The following is a 15667-nucleotide window of genomic DNA, read 5'->3' on the forward strand; positions in this document are numbered from 1 at the left end:
CCATGAAAATCAGATGTGTATAGGATATGATTCTCTTGTTTGGAGGACATTGAGGAGAAGATGAAACATGGTATTTTCAATACATGCAGCTTTTTCCTCTCTATTTTCTCCAAGTCTAAACTAGTCCCACAGGGATGCATAATGCTTCATCTATTTTGCCATTTTAAATTCTGCCTCCAGGTAAGAGAAAACTGCTGTGTTTGATTACCTTCATTACCAACTCATCTCCTGAGGAGGAGTAGTCACTAGCATGCTACAAACAAAAGGCGGAATAGTCACTTCGTTTCTTCCAGAGGTGAAAACATTCTTCCACTCATTTGGAGATGCAAAGTGGCAAGGAGATAAACTGCAAGAGGGAGGCTATACTGTTCTCATATAGTGAAATCACACTTTACAAAGTAGAAAAATATCAGATTCTTGTTTCTGATTAGTAGGGGAGTGTTTCTGGTATTAGCTTTTTGTTTGTTTCAACTGTTTACTGAAAAGCTTTAAAAAAGACAGAGTCATGATGAAACCCCAACCACCATCAAAAAGGGGTGCCTTAGTCATTAATGTTTCTTTTGCCTCAATTTTTTTTTCCCCAGAATGGAATAGTTTCAGCAGAAGAAACAAACACCAGTTCCAGTAAAACCAAGTAATGAAGTCATTTTTCTATGTGAAATATATGACTTGGACCTTGTTCTACCTAAAATAAATATTCAATTTGGCTACCTATTTCTTGGATGGGGACCTCAAATACTATACCTATTTTTGTAGGAATTGGTCAGATACTATAGCCAATGGATTTCTTTTTCTTAAGTGAAGCAGTGAAGAGGTCCTCACTGTTAGCATGCTTTAGATACTTGGAGTCAGTAAATATATATATTTGTTTATTACAACTCTGGGGCAAAAGAGTATCATGAAGATTAAACACATAATTTGAAATTAGAGTTAGTAATTTAATCACCTCATTAATGATTCTGAAAAATGCAGCCTGTGATAAGAGATAAGCACTTTCAAAAAGCAACAGTGATGGCCTAAGTCCTAAGAGGACAGTTACTGCCTAATTTAAATCCTCTGAACTATCTTCCTAGTATAAAAAAATGCACAGAATAAAGTAACCTGTCAGCTGTCCTAGTCAACTTTTTAAATCGAGTAGTGTTCTTCAAAATCAATCTCAAAGCTGATTTAGACTATTTATTGAAAGCTCTGTAATGAAATTTATTAAAAAGCTTTAAAGCACTGTCAAGATTTTTTCTGATTTTCTTTATTAAGTCTTTACCTACATAAACTGAGCTCTTTATTCATTTTCTACAGCAGTTGTATTTTGAACTAGGATTGACATAGAAAACTTGTTACCATGATTTCTTGATATGCGTTTTGCTAGGAATTTATTCAGATGATACTTAGAAGTTCTAATTCATTAAATTCAAGTGCCTGTGCAATTACCAGATTTCTGTTTCTTTAGTGAACTCTAGAGATATGCATGACTAAGCTTAATGGATACTTTCCTACTGTGTGTTCTACGAGGTTCTTCATCTATGTTAAGTAAGCAATAACTCTGAAACTATTTAAAAGAATAAATTCCCATCTCATGTTGAAGCATAATGAAGCATCTTTGCATCACTATGAACTTCCATAAACAAAGAGTAAATAGCAGAGTTTCTAGGAGAACATATATAACTTGTCCTTGAATGCAACTCACTTAATTTCACTGTGTTAAAGGAGAGATATAAATTTGGGGAGAGCAAAAATTAATTACTAGGAAGGCTCTCCATTTCCCTTAGCTTATAAGGAGTCACTGATCTATCAAAATACGTTTGGAAGTTATGGTGATATTCTTCTAAGTAAAAGGCTACAAGTACATATTTTAAGATTTTTAAAAATCTTGTAACTTTCAATCACTACATAATTAAAAAGATGTGCAATAAAGTAAATTTTCAAAATCATTGAAGAGATAGAAAAATTGTACAGATAAATGATCTTTTCATCTTTTGCATCAGGAAAAACAGTTCTAAATATGATAATAGCAAGCAAATAGCAAGTAAACTTACTTGAATCCCAGCTCCCTCTGGTACTGTGATCTTCCACACACAATTCAGATTGTTGTCATAAGGTTCAGGATAACCAGGAGATAAAATGGTCCCTTTGCGCTTTGTTAAAATACCACCACAGGGCACTGAAAGGAAATGCATAAGGGAAGAAAAGAAGTATGAAGCTTCAGAAGTGAGAAGACATTTTATAAAAGCTTATACTATGGCTGAAAACATTTTAAATTGATGCTACATTAAAAAATACATATATGCCTCAGGAAAATAAAATTTTATATCTCAAAACTGTTCTTTTAACTGACCAAAAAAGGAGTAGAAGAAAATTAGAATTATGTCAGTTTCCTACCTGACAGAATCATGCTAATATTCCCCTTGTTTATTTGACCTTTACAGAGTGAAATCTATTCTATTGTCTCCGGGTAATCTTACAAAAATAAAGCATTTTTTAAGGCTTAGATTGAAGTATGAAAACTATGCACTGTATTACTATAAAAGATAAAAAGTGTACAAAAAAAGGGAACCGTCTTTCTTCTTTGTTTCTAATATTCTTTCATTCATTCTTTCTAATATTGCTCCTCTAAATAATTAATAACACCAGTCTCAACTCCTTGATTGTTCTGTGCTTGGGTGAGTTATTTCATCACAGTCTGTGCATCTACTGCACCAGTAAAGAATTTACAAGATCCTTGCAAGACTACATTCATCACATCTGTTCACGGATTAATAAAAGTGTTATGCATGAAACAGGACAGGCACATTAAGTACCATCAAGTTTCTCTTTTGAATGTTCAACTTGAATACATCTTGTCTACATCATTAGAGGCTGTAACAGAGACAAATAATATTACATCTTAATCTGCATACGGATATTCTGTTGGTATTTTAGAAGCTGAAGGAAAAGATTGATGAGATGGTTTATCAAGTCCATTAAAAGCTAATGTATCACTTCTATTCAACATCACTAAATTCTGAAGGGATTTCAGGAGCAGCAAATATACGGATTTAGAAAATAGATAGGATGCAACTTACCTTAATAATAAATATTGTAACTACATGTTGCATGGCATAAAATTAATAGAAGCGGTTTGGAACTACATGGATAAATTAAAACTAGTGTCACTTAAAGTGCTTAAACAATTACCCATAAAAGGATGAACAGACGGAAAGGTTGATGCCAGGCTGCACCTTGAGTGTTGTGGTAATTTTTGGGCCCCTCACTACAAAAAAAGACATTGACGTGCTGGAGTGAGTCCAGAGAGGGGCAACAAAGCTGGCAAAGGCTCTAGAGAGTACATAATCAGAGTGGCCGAGGGAGCTGGGGCTGTTCAGCCTGGATTAAAGAAGGCTCAGAGAGATCTTATCACACTACAATCTGAAAGGAGGTTGTAGCCAGGTGGGGGTCAGGTTCTTCTCCCATGTAAGTAAGGCAAGAGGACATTGCCTTAGACTCAGCCAGGGGAGGTTCAGATTGGACATCAGGTGAAGTTCTTCAAAGGAGGGGTGGTTAAGCATTCAAATATGCTTCCCAGGGAAGTGGTGGAATCACCATCCCTGTAGGTGTCCAAGAAAAGACTGGATGTGGCACCCTGTGCGGTGCTGTAGATGACATGGTGGGGTTTGATCAAAGGTTGAACTCGATGATCCTGGATGTCTTTTCTGACCTTAATGATTCTATGATTCAATGATTATATGCCTATTATCTGAATATGTAATACTAAAACATTCACTAGAATTAAGGCAATTTAATATGGTCATGTCTACCACTTCAATTATTAAACTGGTATAGTTTAATGCAATTTTCATCTCATAGGTATTTTATCACCTTTATTGACACAGGAATTTTCACACAGAAGGTGGCTGGTAACCCTTCCACAATTTAGCTTGTCTAGAGCCAGGTAGTTTTCTCTTCATAGACTAAATCATGTATTAAAATAGCAATAATATATTGTGATCAATGTCCAAAAGAATGACTTCAACACTTTGTCAAGTTGTTATATCTGAAAAAACAAAGGGAATATAATCCAAGGGGAAAAGTAGTACAATTCTACTGATTAAACTGTAATCTATGAGACTAAATGACATACAGCTATATGCTTCACCTTTTTATTGATACAGAAATTGTGGTTCTACTGCTAAGCCTGAAACAGTCTAAGTCAACATTATTTGTTTAAAACTTGATTAATCATATTTTATCAATAGTACTCCACTGATACTTAGCCTTGATCTCTATCAGGATTTTGGTATTTTGGAGATAATATTTTAATTTACTAAAAACCACTCATACTCTACTAGGCACCATCAGATGGTTAGCATGGCAGATGAAACATCAGCCTAATGAAAATACATTCTTTGTTTTCTTTTCATCTACTCTCCTAAACCTCTGTGTATGTACCCTGCTGGAGTCAGTATCATAATGCCATTTTTGCAATGGGTTATGATATTTTTTATAAAAAATTCTCTTTCCTATCAGGAAAAGTAAAGTGGGAAATTTCATTACAATTACTAGAATTCCAGTTGGTCCATGTCAATTTATAAATATCAATGTATGCACCTTAATTTAAGAATTTAATGTTGAGAATTTAATCTCAAAGTGGCTAGAACCAGAAAAAGTATGTTTTCTCATCTGAAAAGCTACTGGCCTTTCCATGACAAGTAACAAAATATTAATGTAACTATTTCTAAATCTTTAATATAGTACTGTTCTTCCTAATAGCTTGCAATATCTTGTTAGAGATCTGCAGTGTAAAAGCATCTTAGTCTTGCAAGAAGTCAGGGCACAAATTAATATTTCTGATTCTTGATTAAAGAGGGACATCCAGGAATTTCCAGGGATGTTAATGTAAGAGAAGCTATCACATAAATTATGGCAGCAGAGCATGTTCATGAAACTTGTGAAAGCTTACAGCATGGTTAGAATAGAAATAGAATAGAAAGGTTAGAATAGAAAGGAGAATAAAACTTAACCTTGAATAAAAAAGAAAGTAAATTAAAGTAAGTAAGAATAAAATACTATACCAATGACAAAGAATAAATATATTCAACAGGAGAATAGTCTACACTTCAAGCAGTAATTAGTTATATTAGAAAGCCTGAGGAACTCACCAATACATGTAGGGAGTGAATCATTCCATTGTGCCAATGCATTTGGTACTGTATCACATCGAATTGCTGTTGACCCATGGAGGATATATCCTGGATTGCACTCGAAAAGAACCAGTGAACCAACTGCAAATTCATTTCCAATCCTTTTTCCAAATCTTGGTTCAGGCACAGAGCTACACTGTGTTGCACTTGTTCTTGGAACAGCTGTGAACATGCAAACAATTGTGGATTCTTAGTTTTGGATTTGGTGAGGGAATACAGATATTGAACCACAAATATTTAAAACATCTGGAAGAAACTTTCAGCTATTTCCCAGCTGGGAACATTTCCATAATCCCCAAATGAATCTTCACAATGGAGATTACTCACTTTTGATGGCTGAGTTATTATTTAGGAGAGCATAGCACTGATATCCTTGCCAAGATTGGAAGTAATGCATAAAATCCACACAGAAACCTTTTTAAAATGACATTTATAAGAAATACTACCATGAGATACTCAACTAGTACAGGGTTTCAAAATAACATTTTGTATCAGATATTTACATTTATTCATGTGGATTTCTAAATGTGTGTTCTGACTGTCAGATGAGGATTTATATGTAATGAAAGAGTGAATTGCTGTTGCAAGTGTTGGTATATAAAAATTTCCCATTTGACCCATAAAAAGGCAAATAATAAAAACCAAGAAAAATATCTTAATAACAGTAAGATCATTTTTAACCCACAGGAAATAACATTTGCAGCTATTCATATTTAAATTGAGAGATAAACCACTTAGAGGACCCAGATGGATCTAACATTTGTCAATCAGATTAGCAAACAAAAACAGCAGTTTTGTATAACTGTCTTCTTAAATCTGGAGCCCCCTCTTATGTTTCTGAAGTATTTGATCTCAGCTTTAAAATACAGATAAAATAATAGTTTCAAACATTTTTCAAAACATGTAGAAATAGTGACACATTTTCTATTGTTAAAAGGCTATTAGTTTCCTCTTCATTCTTAGTCTGTTTCTCTCTGATGATTTACAAACTACTATGATGAACAGAATGTACACATTTCTCTAGGTCATCTCACCTTGATAAACAAAATGAAATCCTTTAGCTGTTACTGGTCCAACTGAGGTGAATCTGACTGTGATCTGGTTCCCCGAGCTCAATGGAAGGGATTCACCTACTCAAACAATGAAAATACAAAGTTATCATTGCCACTTTTTACTAAAGAAAACACCTGTCAACATCTTTGCAGCTAGAAATAATACTCTTCAAACTTTGTTCTGCTTCAGTAAACTTTGTAAGATATATGCACTTTTAATATTTTATGTTGATGGTATTATGTCATTCTAGAAAAGGGGAGTTAAAACTCATCTTACTTTTTTCCTTTACCAAAAACAATCCCCCCACAAAAAAAACCAAACCAAACAAGCCAACAGCAACAATGAAAACAACAACAAATACCCACACCACAACACATACACTCCCCAAAATAACACAGAAAACCTAAACCAAAATGGAAAAACAAACAAACAAGCAAACAAACAAACAAAAATCCTAACCCCCGTATCTCTTAAAATAGACTCAACACGTAACTAATCTATTTAATTTTACTTTGGTACAAATATGCCTTGCTTGCCCTTTAAAATATCTACTACTTATTTCAAATTACTCACTAGATAAAGCCATAAAGGCACAGAGTAAGAAGTCACAAGTACCCACAATATTAGCTAAATATCAAAAGAAAAAAAAAAGTGATTTTATCACATTTCATTCATCAATGCAAATATTTTGAAGCGTTTAGTTCAAAATGTGTATTTGATATATTTGCCTGAGATTAATTTAAACAGATACGACAATCCTTTTTCTCTCTTTTTTTGGACTACATTTTATTTCTAGATTTACAAAAAAAGTAAATAACGATATACTGACAGTTCTATTAAATGATACCTGAATGAGATCCTGAGAGAGAGGATAACAAAGATGACTGTAGAGCTGGGCCATCATATACTTCAACAACGTCATGGAGTGATGTCTGGAAAAACACAAACTGGCCAAAAACAACTGACCAAATAGAAAGGAAAAGAAGGAAGAGGCACCAGTAGCAAAGACAAAAAAAAAAAAAAAAAAAAAAAAAAAAAAAAAAAAGCCAAACACATGGAATACAATAAGAAAGGGGGAAAAAGAGAGAGAACAATATATATATTAATGTATGGTTTTAAAAATAACAATAACTACATCACCTGTCCTGGTGCTGAATATAGGTTATTTTTCACACCATTACAGCAGTAAAAGGATGAAAATACATCAAAAAGAGACAATGAAGGTACAGAAGCCATACATGCACATATAATCATTAAAAGATTCTAGTAATTATGGAACAAAACAACTTTACTGCTGTTGAATTATGTTCTACCTTCAAATTCTGTGCCCTCCACCACAGACCTAAGTTTTCAGTGCAATTTTCTCCTTTTTAATTCCAAGCATATTATTCTAGCTTTATTAATAAATTTTGTTGATAACCCTCTGTAACTTTTACTTACCTTGGAATGTTTCCCTTTTTTTTTAAGAATATTAACATTCCATATATCTTTGCTTTTGTGAAATAAAGGAGCAACTGATTGAAGGCAACAAATCTACTGAATCACAAAAATCTTTATTTTTAAAGTCATTCTAGTAGAGCAACTCAATGCAAGACTTATTTATGCTCTTAAGTTAAAAGGTTTGCATAACCCATTTGAATTGCAGGTGTTTTCCCTCTCAATACAAGTAATTAGTGAAAAAAAAAGAAGAAATTTTTGGATTAGTTCTGCCCCTAGTACCTAAAAAACATTTATATCCAACACTGTAAGCAGTGGAGGGGAAATTAGGAACTATACATGTATAAAGGTGGAAGCAGTAAGATATTTTTAGGTACTGGAACACCTAAAAAGAGAAACTGAAGCATTTCTTGTTCATTATTCAGGTTAGACATTTTGGAATAAATATTCCAGTGTGTTCCTACTAGATTCTCTTTGTCTGCCAAAAGTTCTGCAGTATCTTCATTTGGTAGTTTTAGTTATAGAAGATGAAGCTCTCACTTCCAATTCTTTCAATTAATTTTTCACCCTTAAATCTTTTAAAATTGTATATTAAAACTGCATTCTCTTCAAATTTTTGAAGACTTTTGTTTGACTGATTTTTTTTAAAAGGCAGTTCCATGTTCCTTACTCATGATCTTATCATATATTTGTTTCAGTTTTTAAAAGCCTCTTTTTGAAGAAAAAGACTGAATGTTATATTTATAAAAATTTGAAACAAAAGTTTTTCTGAGACACTTCCAGAGATTCTTGTCCATATTTTAAGAGGAACTGTAAGAGAGATGCTGAATTATCTCCATAATTTCTCCTTCAATTTCCAGAAAATTAATAATTGATGTTTTTAATAGTTCTGCTTATTTTCAAAATAATATTTATCTGGATTCAAGTCTTTTCTTGGTGTTGCTAAAGACAACTACCAAGCTTTTAATCCAGTTAATTGTTTCTGTCATGTTTTGACTTTAACAAATCTTTTTTCATACTCAATGAATTTCATTTTGCCATTGAGACAAGAAAAGTTCCTTTTGACTTCCACTGCTATTTCCCATTTTGAATTAAGTTACAAACTATGTATAGAAAATTCAGGCAAGAGCTGAGGCTCCTGCAACAAGCACACATAGCTGTTATTAAGAGCTGTATCCTGGGAAAACTGTAAAAATTAAATTGTTAAGCCGTATTTGTATTTTAATGTGTTACAAAATAAATAAATAAAATATTTACCCACAATTTCACCATATAGTGAGTCAAATTCAAAGATATTTTTGTATGTTTTGTAAGTATTTCAATATTGGTTTCACCTCTAGCTTTGTCCTGTGAACCCTTTGATCTAAAAGTATAACGCTGAAGAAAGTGAACTAATACATGATCTAAAATCAGCCACTTTGGAAAGAGAAAGGTCCACGTATAATTTTTGGTAACTGGGTTTTTTTTCATTATCATTTGTGCATTTCTTAATAAAATACAGACAAAAATATAAGAACATAACCAAATGTTTTCATTGACTTGAGATAAAATATATTTAAAAGAGATTTGAGGTGGCTGAGACATCAAAAGAAGTGAAAAAGTGGAATTTTTGCCAGAAAGGGGTTAACATGGAACAGCAGAAAGCTCAAGGGGTTTTGAGCCCTTTATGAGCAATTTACATGAGTCAAGCTGCTTTCTCAAATTAAGCAGGACTATGCTGCAGCCACTAGGGAAGAAATAATCTAGATCTTGTTCCTTCCTTTTTGTGTGCCATGATACTTGCTTTTTATTAATTAAACTGCAAAATGTTGAAATGTATAGTGACTGATACCTGACTAGTTGACATAATGCATGAGAAAGATGACATTTTAAATTAACAAATATTGATAAAATATTATGTAAACATCCAGTACAGTCTGCCCTTGGGAAACAAATAATTGAAAACTATTATCCAGCTCATATAAAGATCAAATCACTTCAGCTGAAGAATTTGGGTGTGATTTTTTTTTTTTCTCTAATGATGAATGGATAAGCATTCTCTGAATAATGACTTAATCATCTGCTATCCCCTGTCAACTGAAAGTCATCTGTCCAAACTTGACATCTAAAGTTGGGCTGAAAATTATTTCTGAATTTATGCTCAGCTTGGCCTTCAATGCTTTGTAACAATTCTATTTAAAATAAAATACATTTTTCCCTGTGCTTTGTAGTTTAACATTTTACTTACACGTGTAGTTGTCTTTTATTTTACAAGTTAAACAATGCCAAGTTGTTCAAAAAGCACTTTCTCTTGAAATTTTGATAATTACTAATTTATGTATTTCTTAAAAAATAAAATACATTTTAAGGGTTTTTTTATACATTACCATTTGTGTGATTTTTTTAAGTTTGAAAATTCCATGTAAATTGTAATGTTAATACTGCCAATAATTTAGGATAGTGAGGGAATCCATTAATTCAAAACAGGCAAGAGCTAGATGAGCAGACTTTCCATGCATCTAAATATCTAGATGTTTCTATGGCCTTCATGTGGACACTTTCAATGAGTTTGGAAAGCATCTAACAACAGATGGAATTGGCCAAAAATAGTTTGCTAGTTAAAAATTTCATCAAAGAAATTTTAGTTTCATTTTTAGAGTAAGAAATAAACATGTATAGAATTTACATCTGCCTGTTTAAAATAAAATACTGGTATAACTTAAATAGCATTATATTATGAACAGTGTTCGCAGTATAATTTTTATCACAAAATTAGAAAATAACTGAGACTAGAAGCCTTCACTAATTATCTAGTACACTCCTTTTGCAGACAGAATGGCCATTTAGATCGCTATGGTCCATGTGTAATCAGGTTTTGAATTTCTGTGAGAATGGAGAACCCACAACCTCTCTGAGCAATCTGACCCAGCATCCTGCCTCCCTTACAGTTTTTATCCCTTGCCTTGCCTTGACGTGCCTTTCTTTCCCTTGGCTGAACAGTGACAACTCTCTACTTTTAATCATCTTGGTCATCTCCAATATTTGCAGAAGGTGACCAGGACTATTTGCTCTATCACCTTCCCAGGTACAGAGGTGAGACCAACTGGCTTTTAGTTCACTCAATCCTTCTCCTTGCTTTTCTTGATGATAGGAATGTTGTTGTCTTTTTCCAGCCCTTGGGAACCTCCCTCAGCTGTCACAACCTTCCAAGGGTAACTGGCCTCCCATGCACTCCATCATGTCCCATGGGTTTGCCCAGTTTGTCTAAGTGCTCTGTCACCTAGTCCTCCTCTAGGTCATCCTTACTCTAGACTTTTCTGCTGGTCTCAGGGTTCCAGGATTGTTCAAGACTGTGGTTAAGAAGAAATTTATTATTTCATGTTTCTCTGAATCATTTTTATTCAGATACTTCATACCAGATTCAATTCTATATGGATTTTGACTTTCCTAACCCCATATTTCAGTGTATTTCAAGTGTTCGTATTCCTTCTTGAACATCTGACCTTGCTTCAACCTCTTAAATTTTTCTTTTCTTCTTTTTTTTTTTTTTTTTTTTTTTTTTTTTTTTTATGTTCAAGTTTATCAGCTCCTTGTTCATCTGTGCAGGGTCTTTGCCACATTTGTTAGTCTGATCAATTGACATGGACCACTACTTTCTTGAAGCAGTGATCCCTGAAAAGAAAATGTATTTCCTGGACTTCTCATCTCTCCAGGGCCATGTACAATCAGATACTTCCAAAAGAGACCCCTCAATTGCTCACATTTCTGCCTGTATTGGGTCTGACTGAGATAGAGTTCATTTTTCTTTAGCAGCCCTCACAGTGTTGTGCTTTGCATTGGCAGCTGGAAAGGTGTTAGTTAACACACTAGTGTTAACAGCTGGGAGTGGGCAAGATCCTGGAGGAGGGGACAGAACCAGGACAGCTAACCCAAATTAACTAAAGAGATATTACATACCACATGATGGCAGCACAGATACAAAAGCTAAGGGAGAGAGGAGGAATGAGGAGTATTTTTTATCCTACAGTGTTTGCCTTCTGGAGCTACCACTATGCATGCTAAGGCCCTGCTTCCTAGGAGGTGTCTGAACATTGCTCTCTGATGGGAAGTAGAGATTAATTGTTCCCTTTGCTGCACACACAAAGTTTTGCTTTTTTGCTTGACTTTTTTTTGCTTTAAACCTGCTAGTTGTTTTCCATCTCGTTCTCTCTTCCTTGCCCCGCTGGGAAGGAGACTTATAGAGTGGCTTGGTGAGACCCAACATCCAGCCAAGATCAACCCACAACACTGACCCAGTAAAGCGTTAAACCTAACTCAAAATTCAAACATGTAGCATGTAATTGTCATTAATGCTAGTACTGATCAAGCAGTATTTACCTGGATAAAATATATTTATTTTATATATTTTGCCAGCCATTGGATCTAAAGAAATGCTCTTAACAACTTACATGGATAACAATGGAATAAGATGATAATATAATTCTTCACCCTGGGTTTTCTCTTCTTAGGGATATTTTGTGTGCCTAATGATTTATTAAAATCAGTATGCTTTAGTGTAAAATCAACTCCACTACTGTTGTAATTCACTTGGCTTTAAGAAAACACCAGAAGGACTAACATGGTTTAAGCATTTTTATTACAGAAACTGAAATGTGCAATTCATATAAGCCCTGCTGGTGAGACTTTAGGTATTTGTTTAAAGGCCGAATCAGCATTTATAGAGATAGGTCTTAGTAATTGACAAAGAAATATGAAAATCAGCCATATTAACTATAATAGAACCCAAATTACCTTTACAGTTCTTAATGCATATATATGTCTCCAATCAGAATCTATTTCGGTCTGGAAAAGACATACTTGATGTATATCATGGCCATTATTTTCTACACTAACTTCACTGTTTTTCTAGTACCAAATTAGTTGGAAGAACTGAGCAAAATCCCAACAATCAAAAGACCCAGATAAATTAACTTATTTGTTAAGAATGAGAATTTAAAATTGTGCTTTAAAATGATAGTTTAAATAATTTCCTCTAAAAAACAGGTTTCTTCTAACTGTGAATGAAAAATTAAGGTGTTCAGGTGTCTATCACTTGTGGTATAAAATAGGTCTAATTTTAGAGCTAGAGGTATTTCTCAGAATTTGAGGTTATTCTGTAGAAGTTAACTTTTCATAGTTTCAAAAAAAAAAAATCTGTAATAAATCTAAATAATATTTCCAAAAGAGAGTTTTGTTCACAACATGAATAAATAAAATATAAAAAATTTATTTCACAATGAAAAAAAACCTCATAAAAATCTATGTCTGGCCCACTGATGATATGCTGTCTTTGCTTATGATTTAGCTTTTTTTTTTTTCTTTTTCTTATGAATGCCTATAAGGAAATTACAATACCATATTTAATTATTTTTTGGAAAAGAAAATAAAAAAGAGAGAGAAGTCCACATTTTTGAGAAACTTCTTTAAAAAACAGAGAAATCTCTCACTAGAGAGATAGTCTTTGTGGTGATTAAGGATAACAAGTGTGCACTAAGAAAGAAGAAATGCAAATTTCTCATGCATCTTAACTCCCAAGTCTGGAAATCCCATTCACTGTGCTAAGTGGTGGTTCATGGTCAGTCAGCCAAATGATAAATGACAATGGAGAAAATCTATGCTTTAAATAAACATGATTCAGGCATAACTCCAGGAAGCAGGAAACTACTGTGTGGTGTTTTCTCTCAATGAGAAAGACTCAGCAAGCCCTTACAGTTGATCATGTTAGTGTCATCAATCAAATGATCAATTGATAGCAAAAACCTTGTGCCCATTGTCATAAGAAAGAGAGGAATTCTTCACAAAATAGACACCTGCATTAAGATTTGACTACCCTAGTATGATTACAATCACTTTCGACCAATGTTCATTGCAAGAGTTACAGATTTTTTTAATTACTTTTCTTAGGAAGAGGAGGCGAGGAAAGAATATTTTGTTTTGTTTTATTTTGTTTTGTTTTGGGTTTTTTTTTTGTGAGAAATTGAACTTTTTTGAATTTTTTCACTTCTACAATTTCCTTTGGATGTCACTTTCAAGACATCTCAAACCAGCCATGGAGTAGCCTTGAAATAAATAAAATGCATAAATGAACAGCAGAATGTCTACATCTAGAAATATTTTAAAGTTAAGGTCCATACATTATTTATATGAAGTAGCTCTGCAAGCCAAGAGTTTTGCATAACATAGCTTAATCATGGAAATTATATTTAATAAACTCAGAGATGATCTGCTACAAAGGCTTATTATGACCCTTTGCTGTCTTAATCTATGACAAAAGCAGAAAAAATACTTTTGCTATAATGTTAAAAAAAGTCAGAGTCTACCTACCGTTGCAATTTATATCTGCCCCTCTTACTAGAACATAGACTTTCTCTTTAAATGCCTCCTTTTATTTAAGTATTCAGCTTCGTAACAAACAGCAGATAAGAAAAAATTTCCCTTTGTATTTAGGATGAACCAGCAATACACTGTGATGCATTGAACTAGAAATACAAATGACAGACTGGCCCACTATTTTAAAAGTAACTCATATTCATGTAGACACCAAATAAACAGATATTTGCCCTTCTGCTGAGAAAAATATCCAGTAAAGTTGCAAGATAATTTGAGTGTCTGTTGGGGTTTTTGAAGAGAAACAGTTCAATAATCTCTGAGTTTTTTGAAGGAAAAGATTGAAAGATGACACCCTAAAGAGATGATCTTACAGAATTCATGGATAGGAGTATTGCTCTCAGTAAGAAAACCTAAATTAATTTTGACCAGTTCACATAAAAGAACTAAAAGATCTGATCTTTTACTATTCAGTGTAATACTTTAGTTTGACATAACACTGACTATGTCTGAGTTAGCACTGCTGCTATCATTTCTAAATGAAAATAGTAGCAGAGGTCTCACTTTTAAAAAATGCTTCTTCTCTTATATTTCCAAACATTTGGTTGTCTGCCAGTTACTGCTAATACATTGGGTCTAGTCTGTGTCTGTAACAGTGATCTTTAGTGATCATTGCATTTCTCTGTAATGGTTGACACTTATCATATGCTGTAACAGGAAAATTATTAATTGTTTGTGAATACAAAGTAGAGTCTCTGCTAATAGTATCCTGTTGTGTAAATATTGATTCATTTCAAAGCAAGAGAATAAAGCAGCTGTCTAGTGCTCCTGATCTTGAAAGAAGTAAAAACTAATTCCACCTGTATGAGTCTCTTGGGTGCACTACAGACTAGATGTCAAAATAAGGCTAGAGAGGGGTTTGTGTGTAAACCATTGAAAGGGATATTCTTACTGGCATGAGTTAAGGACAGAGAGGTGCTGAGTGACTGAGCAATGAAACTAAATTGAGCTGATATATTAATGTTACAAAAAATAATCATATATAAAGAGAATAATTATATAACTGAAAAGTTGCTAAAGCTGCCAATAGGTAAAAGGACCCTCCATACATATATATATGACACATAAATATATATGCATTTTCTAGAGCAACTGAACTATAGATTAGTTACAGAAACTTTATACAAGTTTCCCAGTGTAAAGAAGTATGACTATACAAGACAAACCTACAAAAGTCCTCAAATATAACAGAATTCTATTTCAACATCATATGTATAGCACACATTAACTGTTATTAGCAAATTATTATGAGTGATTAACATAAAAGTCATGGAGGTTTTCCAAACCACACAAAGATGTGCCAGTTAACTGTACTTGAATATGGTGAATAATTTGAATATATATTATTTCTTCCCAATGTTTGTGACTTACACTACTGTCTAGTCCTTAATCTCTGTGGCAACTCTCATTAAAGTCTGTGGAAAAAGCCTTTACTGAATTATCTGTTATTGGTGTTCCTTTGGTAGTCTCAGCTGGAGATGGCAAATGGAATCCTACATTTCCTGGCATGATATCCAGATGATTAGGGAGGAAAAGGCAGAATAAATGATTCTCACTGCAAAGAAGGAAGAGGTAAGGAAGGGCAAGAAAGAGTTCTA

General features: G+C 33.5%; 1 protein-coding gene across 3 annotated transcripts in view; it reads right to left on the reverse strand.

Annotated features, from left to right (window-relative positions):
• The window catches only part of CSMD3 (CUB and Sushi multiple domains 3), a 585002-nt gene that overhangs the window by 110369 nt on the left and 458966 nt on the right, over positions 1-15667 (reverse strand). For 2 of the 3 annotated variants that reach the window (XM_053983147.1, XM_053983136.1), the window contains 4 exons: positions 7075-7188; positions 6209-6304; positions 5133-5336; positions 2034-2158 (listed from right to left, as the gene is read on the reverse strand). In XM_053983147.1, coding sequence (XP_053839122.1) covers positions 2034-2158; positions 5133-5336; positions 6209-6304; positions 7075-7188 — 539 coding nt within the window. The remainder of the gene's footprint in view (positions 1-2033; positions 2159-5132; positions 5337-6208; positions 6305-7074; positions 7189-15667) is intronic. The other variant, XM_053983153.1, reaches the window with a different exon arrangement.

The sequence above is a fragment of the Vidua macroura genome, chromosome 1 (genome assembly GCF_024509145.1).
Source record: "Vidua macroura isolate BioBank_ID:100142 chromosome 1, ASM2450914v1, whole genome shotgun sequence".
Lineage (NCBI taxonomy): Eukaryota > Metazoa > Chordata > Aves > Passeriformes > Viduidae > Vidua > Vidua macroura.